This window comes from Callospermophilus lateralis, chromosome 5 (genome assembly GCF_048772815.1).
Source record: "Callospermophilus lateralis isolate mCalLat2 chromosome 5, mCalLat2.hap1, whole genome shotgun sequence".
In the NCBI taxonomy this organism is placed as follows: Eukaryota; Metazoa; Chordata; class Mammalia; order Rodentia; family Sciuridae; genus Callospermophilus; species Callospermophilus lateralis.
In genome coordinates, this window is record NC_135309.1 from 107,202,032 (window position 1) to 107,228,856 (window position 26,825).

The 26,825-nt window shown below is 41.5% G+C and overlaps 1 protein-coding gene across 1 annotated transcript in view; it reads right to left on the minus strand.

Moving 5' to 3' along the window:
• Znf366 (zinc finger protein 366) overlaps positions 1–26,825 on the minus strand; it is a 66,743-nt gene that overhangs the window by 18,695 nt on the left and 21,223 nt on the right. The window contains exon 2 of the mRNA XM_076857135.1: positions 1,810–3,161. Coding sequence (XP_076713250.1) covers positions 1,810–3,147 — 1,338 coding nt within the window. The 5' untranslated portion in view covers positions 3,148–3,161. The remainder of the gene's footprint in view (positions 1–1,809; positions 3,162–26,825) is intronic.

The following is a 26,825-nucleotide window of genomic DNA, read 5'->3' on the forward strand; positions in this document are numbered from 1 at the left end:
CCAGTACCAAAAAAAATTAAAAGAGAGAGATTTTCTTTGGGTGTGGCTATGATCTAGGACCAAGGAGAAGCCACTATTTTTCACTAGTTTTAGAATTTTTTCTAGAGAATTCAGTGTCCAAAGTAAGACTCACATGTGGGCTCACAGAAGGCGAGGGAAAAGGAACTTGGACACAACTATGGGGCAACAAAAGAAGCTGTTGTATCTCTGACAGGACCATTGAAATCATAGAGAAGAAGACTGGGTGGGGGGCGGTTAGGGATGAGGGGAAAGAAGGGGTGGAAAAGGGGAAGTTGTGAGAGTAAAGTGTTCAAGACTCAGACACTGGTGTCAGGGATTCCCGAGTGGCCTCTCCATGCCTTGGTGTCTTCATCCGCAAATTGAGAGTAGCTCTCAGAGTTGTTGGGAAGTAAATAAGGATTAAATGAGAAGTAAAGCACTGGCCATAGAGAAAAAGTATTCAATATTACCTTTCACTTTTTGCTTAAAATTAAAGCAAAAAATAAATTAAAATTTAATTTTTAATTAAAATGCAGCTTGTTTCCTGATTCAAATGAAATTTATTTTAGACACCAAGATGTTTCTCCCATTTTCTACTATCTTACAGAATCCAAATGTTCTAAAATGTACCTTTGATGCCTTTTCCATACGTGCAGGAGTCCCAAAATAAACAAATGGTCCTCTTTGTGGTTGAATCTTGGTCTAGGTCCTTTGTGATGGTTCCTGCACTTGGCAGGCAACTCCCCTCTGATGGTATCTACGGGAGCCCTTTGTAGGGCAGGAGCTGTTTGTGCAGAGCCCACAAGGCAGACCCACATTTCATCTCTGCTTCAGAGCCAGAAAATGCCCCAGGTTTTGTCCTAATCTAACAAATGAAATCCATTATAGCAGAGCAGAAGCATTATCTTGGCTGGGCAAAGTCCTTCACTGACCTTTCAGAATTAAAGAATGTTTTAACAAAACTTTGGCTTGCTAGAAGTCTTTCCTGCCAAGAAAACCACTGAGGTCAAGGGTAATGGATGAGGTCAGCAGGGCAAAACTCCCTTCTCAGCAGTTCAAAGCACTCAAGTCAGCTCAACCAGGCTAAGATTTCAGGAATGCCACTAGGGCCTTGTTTTAGTTCAGTCTGCATGACTCCAGGGCTTTAGTTGCAACCCAGACTGAAGATAGACCCTTGGGCTGTATATCTCCTTGAAGACCTGAGTCCAGGGAAGATAAAAACAAACCAAACAGAAAAGGATGTTTTCTCCTGCCTCCTACAATGCAAACCACAGGCCACCCAATCCACGCAGCTACCTGCCTCACACCCAGGAAGAACATGCCTTGCAGGACCAGGCCAAGCCCTGCTTTCCGCAGAGCCCCTGCAGAGATCCAACACACAGACCAAAATGTAGCCCTGTTTCAGCAGCAAAAGATAAGAATTCTCTAGAAGACTCTCACTGGTATATCCTATTGATCAGGGTCTGATAACACACTTGTGCTAGTGCCCTAAGATGAAGTTACCAGGAAAAAAAAATAGGGATTCTTGGGAAGTAGGAAGCAACAGAAAGACAACCAGCTGTTTCTTCATCCTTCCTCACTCTCCTCTCCAAATATCTGCATTATTTATTCCTGGGCCCACCTTAAACTCTAAAAGGCTAGCTGATTGATAGTCTATGGTCTTGTCATTCTCTCCTACTTAAAGGTGAGGAAGGGCATCAGGGCTCAGGATAGGCAAGCCTCTTGCCCAGGGTTACACAGCTCCTCAGCGTCTATGGTGATCCCCCAAGATCCAGCAACCCTGCCCCTGGGAGGGGAGCCCCTCAATACCTTATGTGTGAGCGAATGCTGCTTGAGATGGTGGGGCTGCACGAACTCCATGCCACACTCGGAGCAGATGTAGGGCCGGATGTCCTTGTGCTTCATCATGTGGTTCTGCAGCTGGCTCGGGTACTGGAAGGTCTTGTCGCACTCAGAGCAGTTGTACTGGATGGGACCCCGGTGCGTGGTGAGGTGTCTCTTCAGCTGGGCCAGCGTAGGGAAGTCAAGGCCGCACTCCACACAGATGTTCTCGCGCCCACTGGCGTGCTTGGCCTCGTGGGCCTTGAGCTCGCTGGGGTAGGCGAAGCCCCGGCCGCAAACACGGCAGTTGTGCGGCTTCACCTCGCTGTGCTGCATCATGTGGCGCTTGAGGTGGCTGGTCTGGGTGAAGGCCTTGTGGCACACCTGGCATTTGTGGGGCCGCGTGCCCTGGTGGGTCAGCATGTGGGTGTGCAGATGGCTGAGCTGCTTGAAGAGCTTCCCGCAGCGGGTGCACGCGTGCGGCTTGATCCCGCTGTGGCCCAGGATGTGGGTCACCAGGTTGTACTTGGAGGTGTAGGACTTCTCACAGGTCGGGCACTGCCAGCGCTTCTGCGCCCCACCCACGTCCACATAGTAGCTGTCATCGATCTGGACGTTCACGTCCACCCTCTCCACCTTCTGCTTGGTCTCCTCGCTCTCCTGTGGCTCCACCTTCCTGGGCAACAGGGGTTCCGGTTCCGGGGGCGGCTTGGGCAGGAAGGTGTGCCGGCTGAAGTGGAAGGGTGGGGACGAGGGCACGAAAAAGGGGAACATTAGGCCAGGGTGGACTTTGGGGTAGTAGGGGTAGGGCGAAGGCAGGAAGGGAGGGGGCGTTGGCTGGGGCCACACTGCGCTGGGCTTAATGGGCTCCTGCTTGACAGATTTGCCCCCCAGGTGTTCCAGGGTGCGGTAGAACTGGAAGCCTACGTTGCACAGGTCAATCATCTGAGAGTCATACTTGGGACGTGGGGGCTGCGGGTAGAGCAGAGGGAGGCTCGGAGGGCCATGGTTTTTGTTCTCCTCCGAGTGGAGTGCGAGGGTGGCTTCTTCCGCCGGGTGGTTGTACGGCATCTTTGTGGGCATGCTCTTCCGTTTCCGGGACCCCCCTCCTTCAAAGACCCCAGCAAATCCGTCTAGGTCTCCTGGAGGAGGTTCATACCGAAACTGGGAAAAAGGCCCTCGAAGAGTTTCTGGGAATGGATGTCTTTGGGGTGCTTTACCCCGGGAAGCCACTGGTTGCAGACAGTGGGGAAAGGAGGGGGTGCTCTTCACACCCAAGCTGAAATGCACATCCTCATCTTTGATCATCTTCATTTCCTTCTGCATCCTTGGCAGTTTTCCTTTAAAGAGAAAGAAACTTACTGTGTGGGTTTTTTTGGGTTTTTTTTGTTTTGTTTTGTTTTGTTTTTTGGTTTTGCTTTGTTATGAATCTTCTTTTCCCTTAAAGATTTTGGCTACTGATCAGTACTAAGTTATGAAGAGCAAACTTAAACACTGACCCTCATTTGTCCTAGGGCTGTTCAAAGTACCACAGTTCTTTCTCCTTTCAAACACTGGCCTTCTGGAGGGGAACCCTAGAACTGGATCATACTGGACTCAGTGAAATTCCAACTACCAAATTAAGAAGGCAGGGAGTGGACTTCTCTGTTCTCTGTTTTCACTTAAGATGAGGGTCCCAAGGCCCAGAGAGATGAAATGACCTGCTCAAGTCACACCGTTACTCCGTGGAGGAGTCAGACTGGGACAGGTTCTGCAGCAGCTTTTCAGTCTGAGATGTAATTGCATCTACTACTACTGATGATTTAAATGTGTTCATCTAAGGATGGTTTCCTCCTTCAGGGAATGTATTTTCAGTACTACTCCTTTACTTGGGCCTTTGCTTCCAGAGGGTGGGGATATTCAAGGGCACACTGGAGAAGGCACTATAATGCTGAACTCAGATCTAATATTTTGGAGTCTCCACTCTGAGCAAGGTGTGCTGCTGAGGAATATGGAGCAGATGAGATGGATGTGCTTAAGAAAAGCATTTGGGGCAACCCGGGGTATAAAGTCATTTTGACAACATATGTGTTCTAATCTTCTACTGGAAGCAACTCTCCAAGGGAAAATTCCAAGGTTAAGAGTCTAAACCTGTATTTGGGTTTCTCCCTTCATGCAGATGTCAAAGTAAAGGGAAGCCTTTGGTGACTCTTATGGTCCCTGACATTTCTCCTTCTGGGCCAGTTATTGCAGCCAGGTGATCATGCCAGGCACATTTGAAAGAGTGTCAGGCCAAAGTTTGGACCAAAGGCCATGTTTCCTTTCACAGATCTCTCTGCCACTTTCCTGTCTTCTTCACAAGGACACTAATGGAATGAACTAGCGACTGACTCCACCTTCCCAGGAATGGTCTTTTCTCCCCAGGATCCCTTAGTTTGATGGGTCTCCTTGGCTCATCAGAGACGTCCATGTAACCAGTCATCCTGGCCAGGAGTAAGGCCTGATCTAGAGACTGTCCTGGAGTGATGCAGGGCTCTGGTCCCTTGGAATGGCTAAAAACCAGGCAGTGCAGGTTGAGATCCGACAGGGAGAGGGCCAGTGGCTTCCTGTGATTTTCTGTAGTCCTTAGTGAGATACATGTAGTTTTCATAAGTATTCAGTTATTCCCAAATTGCTTATCTGTCTTTTGAAAGGTTTAAGAACTGTAGTGCAATTAAAGCAAATTGGGCCTTTTAATAATTTGATTACCAAATCCATGCACAAATAGTTTTTAATTGAGGGAAAAATACAAGTTCTTTTTATGTGAATATTTGGGCATTATTAACAACTGTTCTGAATTGGTCAGAATCCTAAAAAATAATGTCAATTAATATTTATTTTGTGATTATGTGAGTGATAAGATGACCCTGGGCTGTTGTTCTTTCTTTAGGTTGGGGCTCAGTAATTAAGGGCATGAGCTTGTGTGTCCAGCAAATGGGAAACTTGCTTCCTCCTAAACTTCTTACCACAAAGCAAGGTCTTTTACCACTATAGCCTCAGGCAACTGCAGGAAGTGATGAGGGCAGTAAGAAAAGAAAATGCCTAGCTTCATGAGACCCAGAAAGACATGGTGGGTGTCTGTTGAGAGTGGGGTACTAATACTGTCAGAAGGGACAGGCAGGTGGGCGGGGGCAGCAGAGGGGCCTTGATGGTGTCCCATGTTTATTAGATGGTCTCTTGGCTTGCAGTGCAACAGATGCTGATCCCTGAGTTAACACCAAGTTATAGAGCGGGGGACCTAGTCCAAGAGCTTGTGTCATCTATAAAAATCATTGGCTTTCAGACAGGGCTGAACATGCCTGTTGAATATGAGGGAAAATGGCAGATCTTTTCTATGAAATTTTGTTTTAGCTGCAGTTGATTTTCTAACCCCTTTGGAGATAGGTTCCTTTTATGAAAAGTCTGTTCCGAATGTAAAGACTCTTCCTGGTAAGTGGCTCTCATTGTCACAGCCCAGCCATCCAAAAGCAAGCTGCTTCTCTGTTTTATTCTGATCTGATGAAAAGAAACAATAATTTCTAGACTGTATTAGAGAGTTTGATTTGAGGATTAATGAAAAGGGTTCATGTTAGAATATGGGACAGAACTTAACAAGTCTTTTGTGTATTTTATTCTTAAGAGGAAACTAAAAATTTGTGGCTAATGATGTGTAGTATCTTTATATCATGTGCTGTATGTTATACTGGAAAGCTACCTCTTGGAAAGTAATCTTATCACTGATTTTGAAACAGAAGGTATTACAGCTTATACCCATTATTATTGCCTTGTTTAATATTTTTGTTTTCAGTTATGACATGATTAACTAATTGATTTCTTTTAACATATATTAGTACCACTCCTAATGCAATGCTATCTCAAAAGCGTGTTTATTTTTGGTGTTTATATTTTTATATTATCATCATTGACCTATTAAGGCAAAGAAACATTGTTGAGCAGAGATATGGTGTGTGTGTGTGTGTGTGTGTGTGTGTATGTGTGTGTGTGTAACATAAGTGGTGCAGTTACATCCCCAAGTACAGAGACTACATGTGTGCATTCTCATTTCTTACTTATTTAAATGTTATAAAATTAATTTTCCATTTCCATTTTCTGTCTTGTGTCTATGATGATTCTCTCCTGCCTGAAGTAGTAGTCTGAGTGCCCTAGAATGAAGCTGTTATCTCCAGCAGGCTTGAAAAAGTATGGAATCCACTGATTGACATTTGCACAGATCTTTAAAACAGCAGTCCCTCCCTGCAGATGATCTTAAGGAGCATTGCCAATCACAAGAGGAGGTCAAGGAGAACTAGCGCTGCTTCCCCCTTGGCCTTCTTGGAGAGAAATCAACTGTGGCTGCTGCTAGCTATTAATATCCCTGACTTTGAGCACCAGGTAATAAGGAGAAGCCCTAGAGGGTAGAACAACAACAACAAAACCCAGAAAAGAAACCTATACTGGGGATGATGACTGTTGAAAAGAAAAGTAAGGAAAGTTTATCTTTCTCTGGAGGTAACTTACCTTGAAATCAATCAAGTTAAAATTCTGGGTGTCCTCAGATAAGATATTAATAGACTCCTAGAAACCTTGGTGTGTTCCCTTTGATTTCTAAAAATAGATCTTTAAGCATTCATGACAGCCACAGGATTCCTGTGCAGGAAGCAAGAGAGGCTTGGGGACAAGGATGTGATTGGGAGACCCACAACCTGGAGGGCAGAGCCTGCAGGTGGGAGAGGAGTAGCTTTAAGCCCTTGGTTGCCTATAGCTGATTCCAGAGCTCTGGAGAAAACCAGCAGATTATATGACAGTTTCCCACCAGGCTGTGTTGAAACAATGTACAAAGAGAAAGAAGAACTGAAATTTTAGAAGTAGACAGCTGTGGGATAGTGGAAAGAGCATGGGTTTGGAGCCAGAGGGCCTGGGCTTGAATATTGGCTTCGGTTAGCAGCTTTGAGAAATTGAGCAAATTAATTTTGAGGTCTGGTGTTCTCATCTGTGAAATGGGAGTTTGGATTTCACCAAAGGTTGTTGGAAATTTAAAATCGAGTAGTATGAGAAAGTGTATTGAATACTAGACTTTGTGGTGCCTTTGAGGGGTAAGAAAGAGAAGAGAATTGGGTCAGTAATCAGCGGGTGGACACCGACTGACGTCATCTGTGTTTTCCAATTCAAAGCTGTTGGTCATCATGGACAGCATCCGAGCCTTGGTTTGCAAGTTCCAAACCAAGACTTTACCCATTTACCCTAAGTTGGTATTTCATAGCAGTAGAGGTAAACACACCCAAAGAGGCCAATGAATATATTAATTCTGGAGGCAATTAGCCTCATTCCTTCTCCAAGCCTCCTTCCCTATGATGAAGATATCTTCTTGCCGACATTAATATCAGACTAGGGAATGGGGAGTTGAAACTAAAGGGATCAGATGCTCCTGTGAGCTATTTCAGCCAATATGTGAGAAATTGAAGAATTGCCCCAATCTAGGGATGGGAGGCCTTCTTTGTGAAACCCAGAGTCTCAGACACTGGGACAGTGCTGGATTAACCATGGCAAAGCAATTCCTAGTGGTCTGTGAGGATAGGTGCTGGGTCTGTTTTGTTCACTGCTGTATCTCCAGTCCCCCAGAGTGTGCCTGACTCAAAGTAAGTGCTCAAAAAACAGCTTTGGAATGAGAAAAGAAATGAATAGTTCCTGTTTTGAAAGTCCCCATATGTAATCTTAAAATGTACAATTTTCTCTTACATAATTTAGACTGCAGATGACTTTTGGTATGTCCCCAATCAGATCATCAGTACCCTCATAAATTCTGGGATAGTTATTGGGAAGTACCTGATTCGGAGACCCTGTGTGAACTGTTGCACCTTGGTTTCTAAAGATGCCGTTCTCCAACTCTCTTTCAGATGCAGGGTAAGCCCTAAATCCTGGTTACACTAATGCCAGGGAGTCTTTCTCTGAATGCCACAAAGTTCTCTAACTCAGAAAAGATTCCTGAAGAGACCAAAAAGCAGTAGAAAATAGAAAGACTCCTGAATCGAGAGCGGGAATGGTGATCACCATACATTCTTCCACCAGAAGGAACCTAGTCTACCCTTTGTGCTAATGAAGGCAAGAAAAGAAGAATCACACATTTTTCATTGCTGTGGTCAGAGAATGTTCTAAAGTCCCTGGCCTCCTATGTTGAACTTGCAACCACTAAACCCAATAGACCATAAATCAGAAAGCAAATAGTTCAAGGGGGAAAATATTGGGTTGATCTGTGTTAGAGCTATTTGGAACTCAGAACATCTTCCTTAACAGATATTACTTATGGGAGTTAGTTATGAGGAAATAAGAAAAGAATGCATTTTTTTAAATCCAAAAAAAATTTTTTTGTTTCAACCCAAAAGACTGATCAGAAATACAAAACCTAACTTAGATGAAACCACATTTAGTTTTGAGGGAAACTGCCTCTAATAATGCCCTTTAATTAGGAATTCACCTACTGCGCCAAAATATAAATATTCCCCAGATAAAATTACTGGTATTTCATGGTTCTCATTTGAACTGAAGGTCATTCCAGTAAATGCTATTAGAAGAGCCACAGTGAGTCAGCATGCCAGGGGCAGATTTATCTCTGCTCCATGACATTGATTTCTGTTCATCCTGAAATTCACCAAAGAATATTCACCCTCACATGAAAGAAAGAAACTGTGCTCTTCACTCCTTGAAGTTTTCCAATGTTTTATAGGAAAATGTTGCGTTTTAGGAGGCTCTGCTTCCTTTCTAACTTGAGCTTGGTGGTTCATTTTGTGGTTTACCCTGGAGCTCTGTCCTCAGCAGAGAGGGAGGTGAGGATAAGGAAAAGCTGAGGCTATGAAGCAGCACTAAGAAGAACAAAGTGAGAAGCCTGAGAGGACAGCAAGGAGTGGGAGGGGAGGGTACAGACTGACTTATCTTCTCCCTTAAAAAGGAAAAAGCAACCTTGTTATAAGGCTTCTTTGGAGTAGGATTTTAATAGCTAACTCGGTTCCTTCTGAATCTGTGTTATAGACTTTGAGACAAAATTAAATGTTCTAATGGCTTAAAATAATCGTCCTAATATATATGTGGTTGTATTTGTTTTGAATCTTTAGGTATTTGGCAAGTAATGTTTGAGTCTTAATTCTGGATATTGGCAGGAATAGAAGGGTCTCTATACGAATCTGGCAGATTGAGTGAAACGGTCTTAAAGAAATGGATATCCTGCCTTGTCACTCCTTGGGTCAGTGGGAGAGTCAAGAAGAGATGCCTGGTAGATACCTGGTAGCCAGACTGCAGGGCTATTCTGGATGACCTGGCTCCCATTTATTTTACAAACCTCAATTCTTCCTATCCTGTTATAAAAAGTAACCTGTCAGCCCATGGTATGGGCTGAGTCCTATGGGTGACAAGAATATATTATTTGGTGATGAGACTTGTTCACCAAATAGCCAATTGAATTCACATAATTAATTTTTCCAAAAATTCCAAAATACGACTTAATCATAACATAATGTTGAGTTGAGTTTCATGTTGTTTAAAATGTCCTGAATGAGCATGGGTGCACATCACTTTTTTACATTTGTTTTAAAAAGAAGCTCTTAATAAAAAACCAACAGTTGGTTCTACTCCTTACTTGCATACATTAAAGTGCATGTGGCTTCCATTTAGGAAATATAGGTCATTCTTCTAAGTGCTCACTACTAAGGGGACTTTCTGAAAAGCTGGAATGAGTAAAATGACTTGAGCCCCAGAGCAACTGCTGGCCTATTGGGGTTATCTCTGTCCTCGTGGCCCATTGAAAGGAAGGAAATGCATTGGAGATATGACTTAGCAGTTCTCTTCCCAGCCCTCAGAGCTAATATGTCTCCGGATAGCATTCTAACTGGAGTGCTAGAATTTGTTTCTAACTTTCTCTGGGGGAAGTTGTCCTTTGACTATGCCTTGATTTTTTTAAATTTCGTTTTATGTTCGTAGATCAGATGAACTTGATATACTCATTCTTAGCTAAGTAAATATAAAAATGCTTATTCTTAGCTAAGCAAATATGTAAATTCATCTTGTCCATCTATGAAATGGCACCATATTGGAGATCAGGCTAAAAAACTATGACCTTTCATAAGCAGATATGTTCAGAACAATGTAACTGATGAGGTTGGTCATCTTTCAAAAAGAACCTATTTTATCGTTTTAAAAATTTGTTCTTTTTAGATAAACATGACAGTAGAATGTATTTTGACATATTATACTTACATGGAGTATAACTTATTCTAATTAGGATCCCATTGTTGTGTACATAATGTGGAGTTTCACTGGTCATGTATTCATATATGAACATAGGAAAGTTATGTCCAATTCATTCCACTATCTAAAAAGAACCTATTTTAAAATTGAAACTCAAGACAGTACTTTTTATGGGTAAGAATATAATAGAAATGTTTTGTATATTTATGGTGGTGATGGATACACAATTCTGTATTTGTCAAAGCTCACACAACTCAAATAAGGAATTACACTGAATGTAAATTTAAAGTATAAAAGAAATATACCCCAAAATGCTACTCTGCACATAATTACTAAAAAAGTAACTAAGAAATTTGTGAAATGTTCAACAATAGCCAAGATGACAAGACTCCTGTAACCAGTTCATATCTGTGGAACACGTCCAATAATGTGTATATGGTATATAAAGAGGGGTATGGAGGGGTTATAGGAATTTGATGGTATGAATTCCTATTCATTTCAATGGGGAGAATTTAAATATGACAGATATCAGCATTGTGTGTGTGTGTGTGTGTGTGTGTGTACTCAGCAAGAGTATTGTGGGATGTTGTATTAACTCTTTGGGTCTTCTAATATTTGTCCCTGATTGCAAGCTCAGTAAACAATCTCCTATAATCACTCCACCATTCTTTGAATTGTAGAGTAGTCTGCCATTGGTAGACAAGATCCTTTTGGTCATTAGAAAATATGTTCTTACCCCTTTGTAAAAAGAATACATTGGTATGGATATTCAGGTCCATAGATGGCTCTTGGGCATCATTTCCCCTAAACCTGACTGATTGAGTTTCCTATAAAAATGGAACTTGTTTGTGAATCTTGAAACTCACAGGCCAGTGCTGAGTCCTTCCACCCACCAGGCTCTTCTCTCCTCGGGGGCCTACCTGAGCAGCCTGCCGCCTTATTTCTTTAAAACCTTGCCTTAGATATAGCAGCCAGACTGCTGCAAAATTCTTCAGGTGGAAAGAACCTCCCCTAGTGGGAGCTTTATGAAATCTTCAAGGTGAAACCTTCCTTTCCACCGCAGCTGGAAGCAAATCCCTCACTTCTCTGAAGTCTGTCGTGTTTCTTTGATGTTCCCCTCATTGGCAGGGTCCTGTGCTGTTAGCCACTGCTCTGTGTGCCTGGGGAGACTACATTTCTAACCTAATCTGGTTAGAAAGTCAGAAACTTTGCTGGTGCTTTATATATGGTTGGGAATCAATAATTACTTTGGGAATTTAACTTGACAAATACCATATTCTAGCTCCTTGATCTCAGGCAGAATGTTGGTGTTTCCTGAAGGAAGGACTAACTGGTAAATTTATTCTGTCCCAGTCCACCCAAATCAACCTCACACAAATTAACTGCCAAGGACATCTCTAATGAGGAAGGTGGCTTAGCCAAGGCGTGGCAGTGGCTGGGGTAGTGCTATATCGGAAAGTACAACCCTTCTTTCATCTTGGCTCAGGATCCTTGGCCAATGTGTGTTGTATTCTTTGAACTGAAAGGTGGAATGTCCTGTTTCACTGAAATAATATTAAGGAATGTGGGAGGCTTCTGGAAATTGCCAAGGTGACAGTGGTCAAATGCCGCTGAGCCTCTGAGAGAGTGTCACCACAGAGTAGAACATTCCCAAGTTCCCTCCAACAGTATCCAGGAGGAGAGACCACCATGACTGTCCCACTTGGGCAACAGCTGCAGGTTCCCTGTGGCACTCCATGCAAATGACCATTAGCTTTAGGAGGTGCCCATCCTAATGGGTACATGGATCTGTGGCCCTCCCCTTTCTTTATGTATGGTTTGAATTCCTGCTGTACTTCTGCCTTCAGATGAATGATCATCTTCATTTGGATACCTTTTCTTCACCCCCCCCCCCAACTTACACTTTTTATTTCAAGGCCTCCTCATTTACCTGCTTCATATTGATTTTTCCTGAGAATTCTATTTACTAAACTCATTCTTAGAAAATATAGCTACACTTATAAAATATACATCCTCCTCTCATGTATATGTATACATAGCTCATCTCTCAAGAGCCTGGTTGTCTCCAGAGAGAAGGACCGACCATGCCACTTGGGGGAAGAAGGCTTGGGAGTCCAGTTAGCAACTTCACAAGCAATAGAAAGGTGCCCTTGGAGTTGTGCAATTCCCTAGGTGGAAAGGAGACTTCTGCTTGTGGATTTTCCCAACTTACACTTTTATACTCTGGGACTGATGTAGCTATTAAAACACTTGCACTAAAAAATAAACATAAAAATGTATACTGGCTTTTGTTAGCAAACACTCAGGTGAAATTAGACCAGGGATAACCTTCCTTTGGAGCTCTGAAGAGTCCCCTCAAAACATTTTATTGGACAACTTGATTTTTCTGCCTGAAGTTTTTGGGGATGCCCCAGGCAAATTTTACCCTGGTTTACACCTTGGGAACACAGCTTTATGACCCAGGCTTATGTATATCCTCAGGGGAATAAGAATAAATCACAGCAGAGATTCAGACTGTGAGGAACATTCCCTCAGCACGCCACTTTGGGTGCCTCTCGTGCCTGCACTATGCTGGGTGCCAGGAAGACAGTGTCAAGTCAGCCAAACACAAGGCTCGAGAAACGCAGCATCTGGTGAGAGAAACTGACAACCAGATGTGGAGAAAAGTGTGGTAGGGGCCACAATAGAAGAATCTTGATCTGGTGGCTTGATTTACTAAATATGAGAGAATAAGAAGCAGAAGTACATTTTTTTTTGACTGACACATGAAACTGTTTTCTTTCAAAATATTCCTCTTCTCTTTTTTATCATTAAAATGTCAGAACAATGTGAAGAGGATGAAGGAATGAATACCTGTGGATGTGAGGGAGGAGAAAAGAATTTCTCCCACTTGACACCGTGTTCTAGCCTCACTATCAGTGTTTTCTGGATGATAGAGGAAGAGTTTCGTGACTTGCAAATTGGATTAACTGAATTGAGGAAGCCAGGTGTATAAAAAAAAATAAAACTACATTCAACCTTGAAAGTTCAGATAAAGATGAGCTGGTATAAAGAGTCAGAGTAATTACAAAATCACACACTGCAAATACCACTAATCCGTTTTCTCCATTAAGCATCCCTGAGTTTCTCCTTGACTCCTTCCCCAATGTTGAGAAGGAGCTCTGGGAGGTGCCAAGGTGAGATCCTTGGCTCTCTGGCAATGTCACCTCCTTTCCCCATGCCCTAAAGTGGTTGAGTTGCTTAACAACTCTTCCTGGCTAAAAGTCCAATCCCATTTGTGTCATGGTAGGACCATGAAATGTCAAAAAGCTGCAGCCCTCAGATGGACCTAGTCCCTTCTTCCCTCAGCTCCCACAGTCTGTGTCCCCACCCTTCAGGTAACTTCCTCTTGGAGTACTGTAATAAGCTGTCTCCCACATGCTGGGATCCCCTTTAGGCTGGGAGCTTTTCCTAAGCCCTTTCTGTAACTACACTGTCTTGTGCCATGACTGCTATTTTATAGCATTTAGAAAAGATTTTTGGATTGCAACAATTTTCTAGTCTTAAGAAATTTTTATTCTTTTCCTTTACAATAACTACCAAATAACCGCCGCCCCCCCCCCAAAAAAAAGAGTTCTGTGGAATTCCTTCCTTTTTATTCTTCCCTTTTTGTCCCCATTCTAACAAATATGCAGAATGCTTGCATTTCAGAACAGATTCATTTTTCTTTCTTTCTTTTTATGGTGCTGAAGATGGAGGCGGGGCCTTGGGCATGCTAGACAAGGGCTCCACCATGATTTCCACCCCCAGCCCTCATTTTGCTTAGATGTATTCTAATGGTCTGTAATGTTTAGAAGATATCCCTGGAAAAATAAGTTCATGTTCCCAAGAAGAAGCATATTCCTGTAAGAATCCCCTGACTTGGAAACCAACTCAGCCCTTTCCTACCCATCAGGTGCTTTTTATGTTAAAATGTAATAACCTTCCAGGATTTGTTATTGCCCCCACATGTCTCTGATTCTTGGTGTTTTCTTTAATAATAGACACTAATAAGTACCCTTCCATCTTCCCCAAATGTTAATTTTATGTATAAAAGTAAAAAGAAAAGGGCCAGGAAATTAATCGTCCACTTTGACCATTCATTGTAAAGTTAAAATTGTTTTCATTGTTCCTTGGAAATATCTCCCAGCTTCTCTTTTTCTGTCCTTTAACATATCCAGGACTCTAGTCCAAATGACCACCACTTCCTCCTAGATTGCTTTCAACGACTTCCATTTATCCTTCTGGAAGCTTCTCCTTCCTTCTGAATCCCTTGTATACCAAAGCCAAATTCATTTTTAAAAAAGTCATCACTTTCTCTGAGGTAACTCAGTTCAGGAACCTACACTATAGTGTGTAGAGATTGCTACTTGCTGCTCCAGTGTCCACTTCTCCTTTTGCCTTAAGAAACAGCTCTGATTTTGCTTGTGATGACAATGTACCTAAGAAAATCACTAGTCTGCCCAGACACCCTTTCAATAAGGGGCTGCCTTGTGCCACAATTCTGGCCACTGAGACACAAACCAAAGACTGATAAGGATTTCAAAGGAAGCTTTTGCATTTATTCCTTATGCAAAGTTCATCCACCATCTCCTTTCCTATCTTCTTTCTGCCTGGGATGTAGGTATGAGGCTGGAGAACAGCCATATTAGGACCATGAAACAATAAGCTTAATGGCAATGCTTCCCACCAAGAAAGAGGGCAAGTTCCACTGTGGGACCCTTGTGCCCACTGGTGCCGGTCTTTCAGCTGTTTGAGAAGATGAACTCTTTAGTCAGTTAAGCAAATGTATTCAGAGTTCAACAGTTTGAGGTTAACCCCAAGGCCTTCCTAACACACAGAGCAAATCAAGTGCAAACTCCTCTTATGACGTTCCAAGTTCTTTATAATCAAGTCTAACTCTGTTCCCCTTCTCTCTAAAAATCCTCTCAACAGCTCTCAGACCAGCTTTTCACCATTCTCTACATTGAGCAAACTAATCCTACTTCTATATCTCTGTTTAGACTGGTTAACCATTCAGGAATATTCTTTTCATTGACCCACCCCATTCTTCCAGGCTGAACTTCAACTTCTTCCAGAAGCCTTTTCTCCCTACTCTATACCCAATTCTCTCTCTCTTCTTTCAACTCCTGTTGCATCACCCTACTGAGCCCTAGATTGAATACATGTTTTCCCCTGTACTGTACTCTGATTATTTCATGTTTGTTTTTTTCTGCAGCATGCCATTCTTACTTTCCTACCTCCCTTTGCATCTTGCATTATACAGGTTGCTATGAACATATTCAATAACCATTGCTTGGTTGTGATTCTCTTATCATGCATTGCTATATCTGCTTTTAAAACAGATTTGTTTGATGCATTAGAAGCACATATGAATTTAGGTTGTATCTCCATCTGGTAAATTAATATTACTGTTGGTTGCCAGCTCAGAATCAGAATGAATTAATTTGTTATGTGGAGAAATTTTGACACTGAAATCGCTGTGGGTTATTTATTACTGTAAGCATTATGTTGAATTTGCACATTGTTTACAGAACATTTGTTGGTGCTGAAGATCAACCTCCAATCCCTCAAATCTGGGTTTTCCATATGAAGAGGATCTGAGAGTGGGACTCTGGCATTCTGTCTTATAAGCCCTACAAAGGCCAGTTGAAAGGCTGAGGGCTGTCAGATTTGTGCACAGAGTTAGGGCAGGGCAACATTGGTGAGCCCATGGAAGGTCTCATAGGGCTACACCATTCCTCTGCAGAATGCAAAGAAAGAAAGGAAAGAGGAGACAATGTACCTCTACTTAAATCTCTGAAGATTTAATTACCCTTCAATTAAATTGTAATAATCACAGAACCTATGTTTTGCACAGTGTTTGTATTCCCCCTTAGGTTATTGTAACTTCTCACATTTCTGCATTAGTTTTATTCAATGATATATCACCATAGTCATAGCCTCACTTTCTTCCTGTCTCAAATACACGCATGCACCCACGCACGCACACACTCATAAGCCACACTACACCATCTTTTATCCCAATTACCATATTCTGTGTGTTTGTGTGTGTGTATGTGTGTATGTATGTGTGTGTGAATGTGTGTGTATGTGTGTGTGTGAATGTGTGTGTGTGTGTGTGTGTGTGTGTGTGTGTGTGTGTTACAACAAGATAGACTGTTCTAGATATTCCTAATACCTTACCTGGACTTCTTTTTCTGTATAGACTCTCCCACCTCCTTACCTACAGAATCCTCTTACCTGGACTTTCAAGGCTGCCTTATTGAATAATGATCCCTAGTCTAGGACTTGCAATGACTCTTTAATTGGTGTTTTAATATCAATTTTTAAAATTTTAATTAGAAAAAAAGGCAGATGGCATAAAACAATTGCTTTTGGATTTTTCTTTCCAAAGTACAAACACCCACATAACTCATTGGTAAATGCCTGTGCTTTGGGGTTCCTCTGAGGAATCCCAACATTGCTTGCTGAGGACTCCCCAGGGGTCTTGAGGAAAAAGCCTGAAGTTACTATCTTTGCTCACACACAAAGGAACTGGTGAAGAGCAACTCTGAAGCCTGAGGCCTGAAAACCTCCCTAGAGTCCCCAGGGGCTCAGGAGTGACAGTGAGACTTCAGGCGGGCAGCCTTCACAGACCGACTGACCACTGCTGTGTTTATTACCTATCGCGAGCAAGGTCCCTGGCAGGTGGGAGAGAATGGAGTGTTTGGCAATGAAGTATAAAAGGGATGCCTTCCTGGAGGAGCTTCTATCTAGTTGGGGGAAAACAATGAAAGATCAAAGGCTCATAAATTCTCCCAGTGGGAAGAGATCCAAAAGGCCTAAAAAGCTAAGTCATATTCCAAGTTCTCAATGTTTCAGAGTTGGCTTCCTCATTTATGAAACTGGGCTCATAATGTGCACCTCAGCAATGGAAATAAGCTAATTATCCTGCAGAGTGCCTGTACATAAGGATGGTTCAATTTGCTTTTCGTATTATCACAATGTAAGTCAGAAATTGTATTCAGTACGTGATGCTGACAATAGGCTGCTACTTCCAAGTGGGGTGATCAAAGAAGTTCTCATTCATGGAGGAAACATAATTTTTTTTCAAAAAAAAAAAGAGGATTATTCAAGATGTGCCCTATTTGCTATTCATTTAATAGTGGTTAAGAGGGAAGTAGGGGCATTCTGGAACCAAGTTGCTGAGGGTAAGGGATACCTGGTAGCTTCCTGTCCCAGTGGGCAACCTGGGCTAGTCTGCCTAATCAGGGTCCATCAGCCTGCAGAATCTGGGCTCAGGAATCACAAGAAGGCTCACCATCCTGAACACGGTGCTCTGAACTCACTGTAAACTTATGAGGCTCCCCACCCACCAGCTTTCTCTTTCATAGCCCTTCATTTTATTTTCCTTGTAGACTGACCAGAAAGGTATCTTTGTCATTTCTGTATTTATTAGCTGCCCCCACTAGACCATAAGTTCCATGAGAACAGGCATCTGACCTGTGTTCAGTGTTTTATCACCCTAGAAGAAAGTCTGGCACATGGTAGGTCTCAACAGGTTATAATCACTTAGGAAGTTCAAACTGTACAACGCACCTCCTTCCTAAAAATGCAATGCCCTGGCTCCTCCACAGACCTTAGGGCTGGGGCACAGGCATTGATGTAGGTGATTTTCACAGTCATCCAAGGCTGGGAACTCCTGAAGGGAGATGCTCAATAAATTCTGTTGAATGCAAATGGCATTGCTTATGCAATAAGGGAAGTGCATGGGTCAGGGTTGCAGAGGAGGCTCTGTGCTGGAAGGAGCCCTGTGACTTTCAGTCATCTCTCCCTTTCCACCACCCATCCAGGCCATTAAGGTTGGGGTTTGAGGGCAAGGAGAATACTTTTCTCTTGCTAAGGCTGAACTAATGAAGCAACAAACATTTGAAGTAGCAGAGGTGCAGGAGGTGTCTGATAATCCAAAAGAAAGCATACTGAACAGGTCATGCTATCCCCTGATGGTGGTGGTAGTAGGCACAAGTGCACTATTTGCATTATAAGTGACATGAGTCTTGAACTTGAGACAGATGCCCATCCCTTTTCCTCCTTGCAGATGCCTGCCCCACACCAAGGCCCTGTCCAGCCATCTAGTAAGAAGCTGGGATGGGATTTGTCCCCCAAGGGGCTGGCTCTTCTAACCTGCCAAACTTGACAATGAGGAAGAGGGCAGGAGAAGGTTCCTCTGCATGACTAGGATCCTTCTGAAAGGTTGGGCTGTGGGATTTTTTTTTTCCTTTTCACTTCTCTCTTGGAAATCACCTCCATGTACAGAATGGACTACAGGATGAGACGTCTGTACGTTGAGAAAGCATTTCCCACCATCTATAGGAGGTTAAGGGAGACTGCTTTTTTTTTTTTTTTTTTTTTTTTTAGCTCTTTCAATGGCTTTCCAAGCCATTTGTCAAATCATTTCCTTAAAAAAATTTTTTTTAATTCTCTAACAACAAACAACTAAATGCGAAATCTTTCCTTATACTTTGATTGATGGTTCACACCTTTTGGAATATCTAGCTTATATTTTTAGAAAGAAGCAGCTGGTACTCTCGACATTTAATTCCCACAAAATGCCTCACTCAGTTCCCCCTCTCCAGATAGGGTACACAGACTATTGGAAAATATTCAATGACATGGATCCAAATGTCTTCCTCAGAGTGGAGGAATGGTAGAATATGCTTTGAACGTCCTGGAAATTGAGCTAATGGCATTGAAATGGCTGATCTTAGGAAAACACGACTGTGGCAGGGAAGGATGCCACTGATATCTGTGGGGCTGAGGGACCTGGGCCAGGGTAAATGTTCTACCCAAAGAGCTTTGCCATCAATCAATGATATTACCAATAATCAAGATAGCTACGGTTAACTGAGGATTTACCATATGCATGATTTTTATATGAATTACCTCATTTAATCAGTACTATTATTAGGCCTATCTTATAGATAAGGAATCTGAGGCACAAAGAATATAAATGACTTGTCTAAGGTCACACCACCTGGAAGTAGCAGGTCTTAGCCAGGGGCTGGCAGACTCTCACTGTCAAGGGTCAGGCAGCAAATATTTCTGGCTTTGTGAGGCCCATGCCACGGTAATGGAAGTAGCAGAGTCGTGGCATAAGCCAGCTGGAGTGCCTGAGTTCTAGTAAAACTTGTTTACAAATCAGGTAGTGGGCTGGGTTTGGCCCGCAGGCCTGTGGCTAGAATCTTTCATTTCAATAAGCAATCTTTTACGTTTACACATGAACTATTGTGAACTCTCACCAAGCCCTCTTATATAATGGCCAACTGGGTTAATAACTGAGGGTTTTCTTTTTTAACAATAACTCATATTTCTCAATGCAGGTCACACTGTAAATGCTAGGATAGGAAAGGGCATTTGGTTGAATGCGATTATACAAACACAAGGGCCTTTAGAGGAAAGCTTCTAAGCCATGTTAGTTCTCGGGAGTTTGTGAGCAAGGCAGTGAAGAGGTTTAGGCAGCGTCTGCTCAGTGTCAGGGCTATGTCTATGTTACTCCTTCTATGTAAACTTCAACGTGGCAGTCAAAACCACATGGAACCGCCAGGCATAGTGGTGCATGCCTATAATCCATTCTGGAAGGCTAAGGCAAGAAGAATCACAAGTTCAAGCCAGCCTGGGCAATTTATTGAGACTTGTCTCAAAATATATGTATACATTTTTTTGTCATGCTTGGAATCAGGGCCTTGTATATGCTAGGCAAGACTAAGTTACATCCTCAGCCCTTTTTATTTGTCTTTAATTTTTAAAAATATTTATTTATTTATTTTGTGGTACCAGGGATTGCACACAAGGGCTCTTAACCACTGAGCCACAACCCCAGCCCTTTGTATTTTTTATTCTGAAACAGGTTCTCACTAAGTTGCTTAGGGCCTCACTAAGTTGCTGAAGCTGGCTTTGAACTTGGGATTCATTCTCATTTCTCAGCCTTCCAAATCACTGGGATTACAGACTTGCATCACTGTGCCTGGAATGAGATGGACTTTATTATCTTAGGTACATGTATAATTGCACAAATGGTGCATCTTTATACACTGTCTACAACCAGAGAATTGAAATGATTGTCCTCCATTTGTGTACGATGAATTGAAATGCATTTTGCTGTCATGTACAACTAAGTTGAACAAATAAAAAATAAAATAAAATAAAATAAAATGTTTGCAGATATAGCTCAAACGTTAGGAGCTCCTTTAAATTCCCAATACCTGAAGAAGAAGAAGGAGGAGGAGGAGGAAGAGGAGGAGGAGGAGGAAGGAGGAGGAGGAGGAGGAGGAGAAGAAGGAGGAGGAGGAGAGAAAAAAGGAAATGAAGTATTGTACATTTAATTTTCACATCAATCCTGCAGAAAGTACTACTGTCCCATTTTACAGATGAGAAATCAAGCACAGAGGGGAAGTTACTTCTTGCTGAAGGTGAGAGTTAAAGTGGCCAAGTGGGCAGTTTCTTGCTGTATACCTTGGCTTAGGCCACACCACCCCTTTAGATGAACTGCACACTTCACCTTGCTTTTTAACTCAGTTGCTAAGTGAGTTTGGAAAGTTAGTTTACTCTGAGATTCTTTTTGTCTCTACTCTATAAAAAGAATAGGAAACTCTGGGACGCCCTTCTCACTTTACACTATTGCTTGGATAATCAAACAAGGAAAGTGTATGTGGAAAGTCTCTGCAAAGGGGGAAAACGTTCTGTGTGATGTGAAGTCAGGTGCCACCTGCCAGGAACCAGGTCACAGGAGCAGTGAGCCAGGACTTTCACTTCATACCATTGTGGCTGGCTCCGGAAAGGGCTCACCCACCCCACAGGATCCCCTCCACTGAATCATTCAAATTATTTAAGCTTGGGAGAAATTGGCTCCCTAAATCCCCTAAAAATCATCCCAAAGCTGAAGAGCTTGGAAGAGATTACAGAAGTCAATCAGTTTCCAGTCACATAAATAATCCTTTTAAAGACTCGTAAGTTTCATTGCCATTGCCACAACGGCTACCTTCCTCCAAGACCTCATCTCTTCTATTTCTATTCTTCCAGTTTTAAAAGGGCTCCTCCTCATTAGGATGAATGTAAATCCAACCCTGTGTCCCAGGTCTGACTCCTGCCCAACTGGTTCAACAACAATGTAGCAGGAAATATGATCCAGCTTTTGTTCAAAGTTTGAAGTTCCAGCTCTTTGGTGGAGTGGGCTTTAGTGTACCCTTGCCTTAAACCTATCATACTCAGGTCAATGATGGACCATATACATATATGACATTGTTTACACAAGGTTATATTGGCTAGTGATACAATCATTCATGTCTGTGTAAGCATACTCTGTGATATACGCAAAATGACAAAATCAACCAACCATCCCTTTCTCAAAACATCACCATTGTTAAGCAATAAATGACTATAATTAATATTATTCGATATCTAAGAGCTTGTATAAGTCAATCATGAAAGTGACTAGTGGAAAATTGGACAAAAACCATCAAAGGCAATACACAAGAACAACACTAATGATAAATTTTTGAAAATACTTTTTGGGTTAATTTCAAGTAATGCCAGGAACTCAGTTATCATAGAATCACTAGTAATAGAAATGATTAGGCCAAAAATATAGGACTGTATCTTCACATGCCTGTGTGTGTGTGTGCATGTGCGTGTGTGTGTGTGTGTGTGTGTGTGTGTGTATGTGTCCCAGAGTTTGTGCGTGCACATAGAATCTCTCTATATAAATATGCACCTTCCTGAGACAGTTTAGCTGAGTAGAGGGCATGGTTTCAGATTTAAAACTTATGAAAACAACCCACACAAATATAACCAAGATTTTAATTTTAAAACTCTGAGAATTTTGACAAATGGAGAAAAACTAATGTATTTAAGAGGAAGGTGCAAGGAGTCTCACAGATTTGTTATGCAACAATGCCTGGAATGAGATGCACAAAGCCCAAGGCTCATCTAAGGCAAAAATCACCCAGGAGAAAAATTCATTTGTGAAATAAAATCACCCTAATGCAAATTACACTTTGTGAGTAGAGACTAAAACCAAAGTGTGAAGGACATTTTCAAAATCAATGTAAAAGTGTGCAGAAATGGTTGGATCTAAATTAAGTAAGAATTAGGTGACGAATTGATGAGATGGTAAAGAAAAGCCAATTAAGATACTGGCAGACTTGTTCTGCCAGCCTACATGCTGTAAGACTGATTCTAGAAGAAGATTCTGGGTACTTTCTCATTTCTAAGTACTTTCTCATGTTCTGTTCCTTGACACTTTTTTGACTCTGAGTAGTCCAAAGTGAGTTGGTGCTGGTTGATTTCCATTAATGTCTCTCTCTCTCCCTCCTTTCTCCCCCTCCCCCTCCTTCATAAGCAACAAGTTGATTCTATTAGATCATAAACCATCTCTGGCTTTCTTATAAAAATGGTACATCTAATGACATCATTCAATGGAATGTTTAGGAAATGGTCCCTTCAAGTTTTCATCTTATTTTTTGCACACTGAAGAAATGGTGAGGCTGACCTACGATGGAACTAATTTGAATGACTGAATATATAAATAATGAAACACCTTTCTACTGAGAGTCTCAGCTGGTAAGGGGTAAATTATTTTGATCTATTTCTCAATAATGAAGTATGAACAAATTGAATCTAAGGTTTACAGAACTGCCTATAATTTCTAAAACTTTTGAGTTTTCACAGTAAACAACTATTTTGTAGAAAATATTGGGAAATTCAACATGAATGAAGGATGTCCTTGCCTTAGAACTTCTTAGGGAGGATTAAGCAAACTACACTAGAAGAGTAACCCTGGGTGTATCTTATGCTAGAAAGAAACAAGCCCTGAACCATTCTATGTCTTGTGAACTTCATGTGAAGGAAGAGGGTGTAAGAAATTCAAGGAAGGAGTATGTGTGTACCATATGTGGACACCCTAAAACTGACAGGTGACTCAGCTCTCTGGGTGATGACAAATAGCAGTCATAATATAAACACCGCACAGTCATGGTAAGCCAAAGAGCAAAGCCATAAATGCAATTGAGATAAGCTGGTTATTGATTAAGACATATTAAAAAGACAAAATGTGTTAGCACCAACATTCTATTAAGGTGAACAATTCTACATAATTTATTTTAATGATCTTTAAATAATATAAATTCATTACCATTGTAAAATTTAATGCTGAAATATCTAAAGAAGAAAATTAAAGTAATCAATAACCCAGAAGTAACTTTGTTAATATTCTGTTTTTTTCTTTAAAGTCTTTTAGTATGCATCAATGTTTTTCTTTTACAATGCTATTTACTCTGCTTTTGTATGCACTATACAAATGACACTGCAGTAGGCGGCTTTGTTCATAAATCTTTGTTGAGTTTCTCTCACTTTCTCTGATTAGATTCTCCAGAAATAGAATTAGGGAGAGAAAGCATTTGAGGTTTTTTTTTTTTAGGTCTTAATACATACTGCTAAATCATTTTCCAGAAAGGTCAACTTAATTTATACTCAAGTGACTCATTTCTTCAAATGTGTTTATTTTTCTTTCTATGATTCCTTTCATCTTCTACCTGAGATTAAAAGTAAGCCCTTAAACTTGACCCAACATTGTAAGAGGAATAAAAAAAAATTTAAAAAACCCCCAAACTCAAGGTTTAATGGGAGAATCATTTCAAGATGTTGTGATAATTTACACTGAAATAATTCTCAACTCTTTTAAAAACTTCCATACCCATTTTTACATTTAGATCCCACAAATACTCTGAAGATGAAAAGGCTTAATTGAGAATGAATCACAGAGTGTGAGGAGCAAGAGGAAGAACTTCTGATACCATCTTGTTCAGATTTAAAGAATGTTTCCCTTTGACAGAGACACAGGGAGGATGTAAGATATTTAAGTTCTAGAGCCCAAGTGTCTGAACTCTCAGCTCCTGTTACCTTTCTGCTGGATGACCTTTCCTCCAGCTGTCCCTGCCATGCTTTGTATCATTCCCAGTTTCCTTCTCCCCCATGCTGACTCATCAAGCCACTGGGAAGTACACCATTAGACTTCTCCCTCTGTTGCAGAGATAAGGAGAATAACTGTAAATCTGGATTCAGACTCTCAATCAGAGACAGAACAATCTTGAGATGAGTCTTTGATCATGATGTAGATGATGACCCAGAAAAGATCCCCAAGAGCCTGTGGGTGAGAACGAGTCCAGGAAGCCGAGAGAGTCAGATCTGAACTTGTGGTGAACTTCATAGACCAGAGGGGTCAAGGGAAATTCAGTAAGAAGAAGCATGGAGCTCCAGCCTTGATGTATTTCTGTATCTGACTACACTGATCACCAGGACTACCGAACTCTGGACTTGCTGCGACACAGGAGAAGTCTTTCCTCCAGATAGTTCTCACCTACTCATCTGATACAGGAAGCCTAGGTAGATTCTTTGAACAGGCAGGGGGAATTGTCAAGGCAAACCTTCTTTGCTCCTTCCACCCCAAAGGACCCTACAGCCCACCTTGCAGGTTATCATCTGGCCAATGAATGACAGGATTGCAAAGCATATCACTTAGAAATTGAAACAGCACTTTGCTTATGTTCCACAGTCAATCAACGGTCCACCTTGAACTCTAGTCAACTGTTACCTTGTTTTCCCTGGGGGTTCAAATTTCTTTTATTTAGAAACATCACAGTAGCATTTATTATTTTTTTTTCTGTGTAATTTTAAATTCTGAGAAATCATTTCTTAAAATGCCTGACATTTAAGAAAATCTGGCACTGTATTGCTACCACTGAAGCCAAGTATCCCATGTGTAGAAAGTAGCACAGTTTAGCGTGAAAGTGTGCCAAATTTTCCTTAAAATTAACATTTGTGCCGTATGTTGGTACCCTAAACTCAATACTCCTTTGGCTGTTGAAAATGCAAAAGGAAAACATTCTCAGACTGAGTCCTGTTCTTTCCTTGTAGACACTTTTTTAAAGACATTAGCCAGAGTTGTCCTTTGGAGGTAAAAATAAGTGCCTGCTCTTTAATTCTAGGTGAGAAATCAAGCATCCCAATGTCTTTGGTAAGAATTGGGAGGGAGGGGCTGGGGCTGTAGCTCAGTGACAGAGCACTTGCCTTGCACGTGTGAGGCACTGGGTTCAATTCTCAGCACCACATAAAAATAAACAAATAAAATAAAGGCAACTACCACTAAAAAAAAAAAAAAAAGAAAGAAAGAAAAGAAAAAAGAACAAAAGCAACAATTGGGAGGTAGAGTCCATTCTCCTCAGCAAATAGGACTTTTAAGAGAACAAAGTGAACAGGAAAAGGGGAGAAGTCTTCCACTGAACTTAGAGCATTATGAAAGAAATTCAGACAATGCCCAGGCAACCCAGGGCAACAAGTGGCCTATATATGACCCTCTTGTGGGTCCCAGATGCTGGGCTGCCTAGCCTTTGAAGTCACAGTCTCTCTGAGTTTCTTCCCCCCACCTCTCTCTGCACCATGCTGTCTCCAAAACACAAGAAGGAAGTAGCATTCTTTACGTTTGTGGGTTAAGTATCTGCACTTTTTGGTATCTGCAACATGCTTTGGCCAAATCAATGACATTTTTTACCAAGCTCTCTGGGAACCTGTGTGGCTCTGGTGGAGTCTGGGGGCTCTCCTTGAATGGCAACAAACCCTCATTTATGAATATTAATGTAAATGGTACCAAAGGGATGGATGAGGGGGCAAAGTCACTGAAACCACCAGAGACATTTAAGCTATGATGGGAATTATGTGGCTGGGCTTCATTCTACTGCAGTATTAAATAAGAAGTGTATATTCCTGGTGTTCAAGCTAGTTTTCATCTGCACTATGAAGTATACACAGTATTTAAGGGTAGCTTTTCAAATCCAGAAGTAGAATCCAAGTAAGTCTGAAGATGATGATGATGACAATGATTGGTAACAGGGATTGAACCCAGGGTCACTTAATCACTGAGCAACATCCCCAGGCCTCTTTTATACTTTATTTAGAGACAGAGTCTTGCTGAGTTTTTTAGGGCCTTACTAAGTTGATGAGGCTGGCTTTGAACTCCCAATCCTCAGCCTCCCTAGCTGCTGGGATTACAGGTGTGTGTCACTGCACCCGGCTAGATTCTTCTTCTTCCTTTTTTAATATTTTATTATAGAAAATTCAACCTGTGAAAGTAGAATAATATAATTGAACACCCATGTCCCAACCCAATTTCAATCCATGACCATCTCATTTCATTCCTACCTACCTACTCCCAATTTTAATGATTTGGAGGCAGATACACAACAGCATATTGTTTCATCTGTAAATAGAGTTGTCCTTCTGCATTCCTAGGGGACTGATTCCAGGACCTCCCCAGCTATCAAATCTGGGTGCTCAAGTACCTCATATGAAGTAGGATAGTATTTGCATAAAACCCACATATATCCTTCTGTACACACCAAATCATCTCTAGATTACTTATAATACCTAACACAATGTAAATGCTATGTAAATGCTTGTTATACTGTATTGTTTAGGGAATAATGACAAGAAAAAATAATCTGCACACGTTCACCATAAATGTGATTTTAAACAAAATTATATTTCAATCTGAGGTTGGATGACTTTGTGGATGCATAACCTGCAGCTATGGATTTCAGGAGGTATATCTTAAACCTAAGGACTTCTGAAAAACTTAACCATAATACTATAGCATACCAAAAAAAAAAAAAAAAAAACCAATGGACTCATTTAGCATTTGAATGTCTAGTCAGTATTCAAAT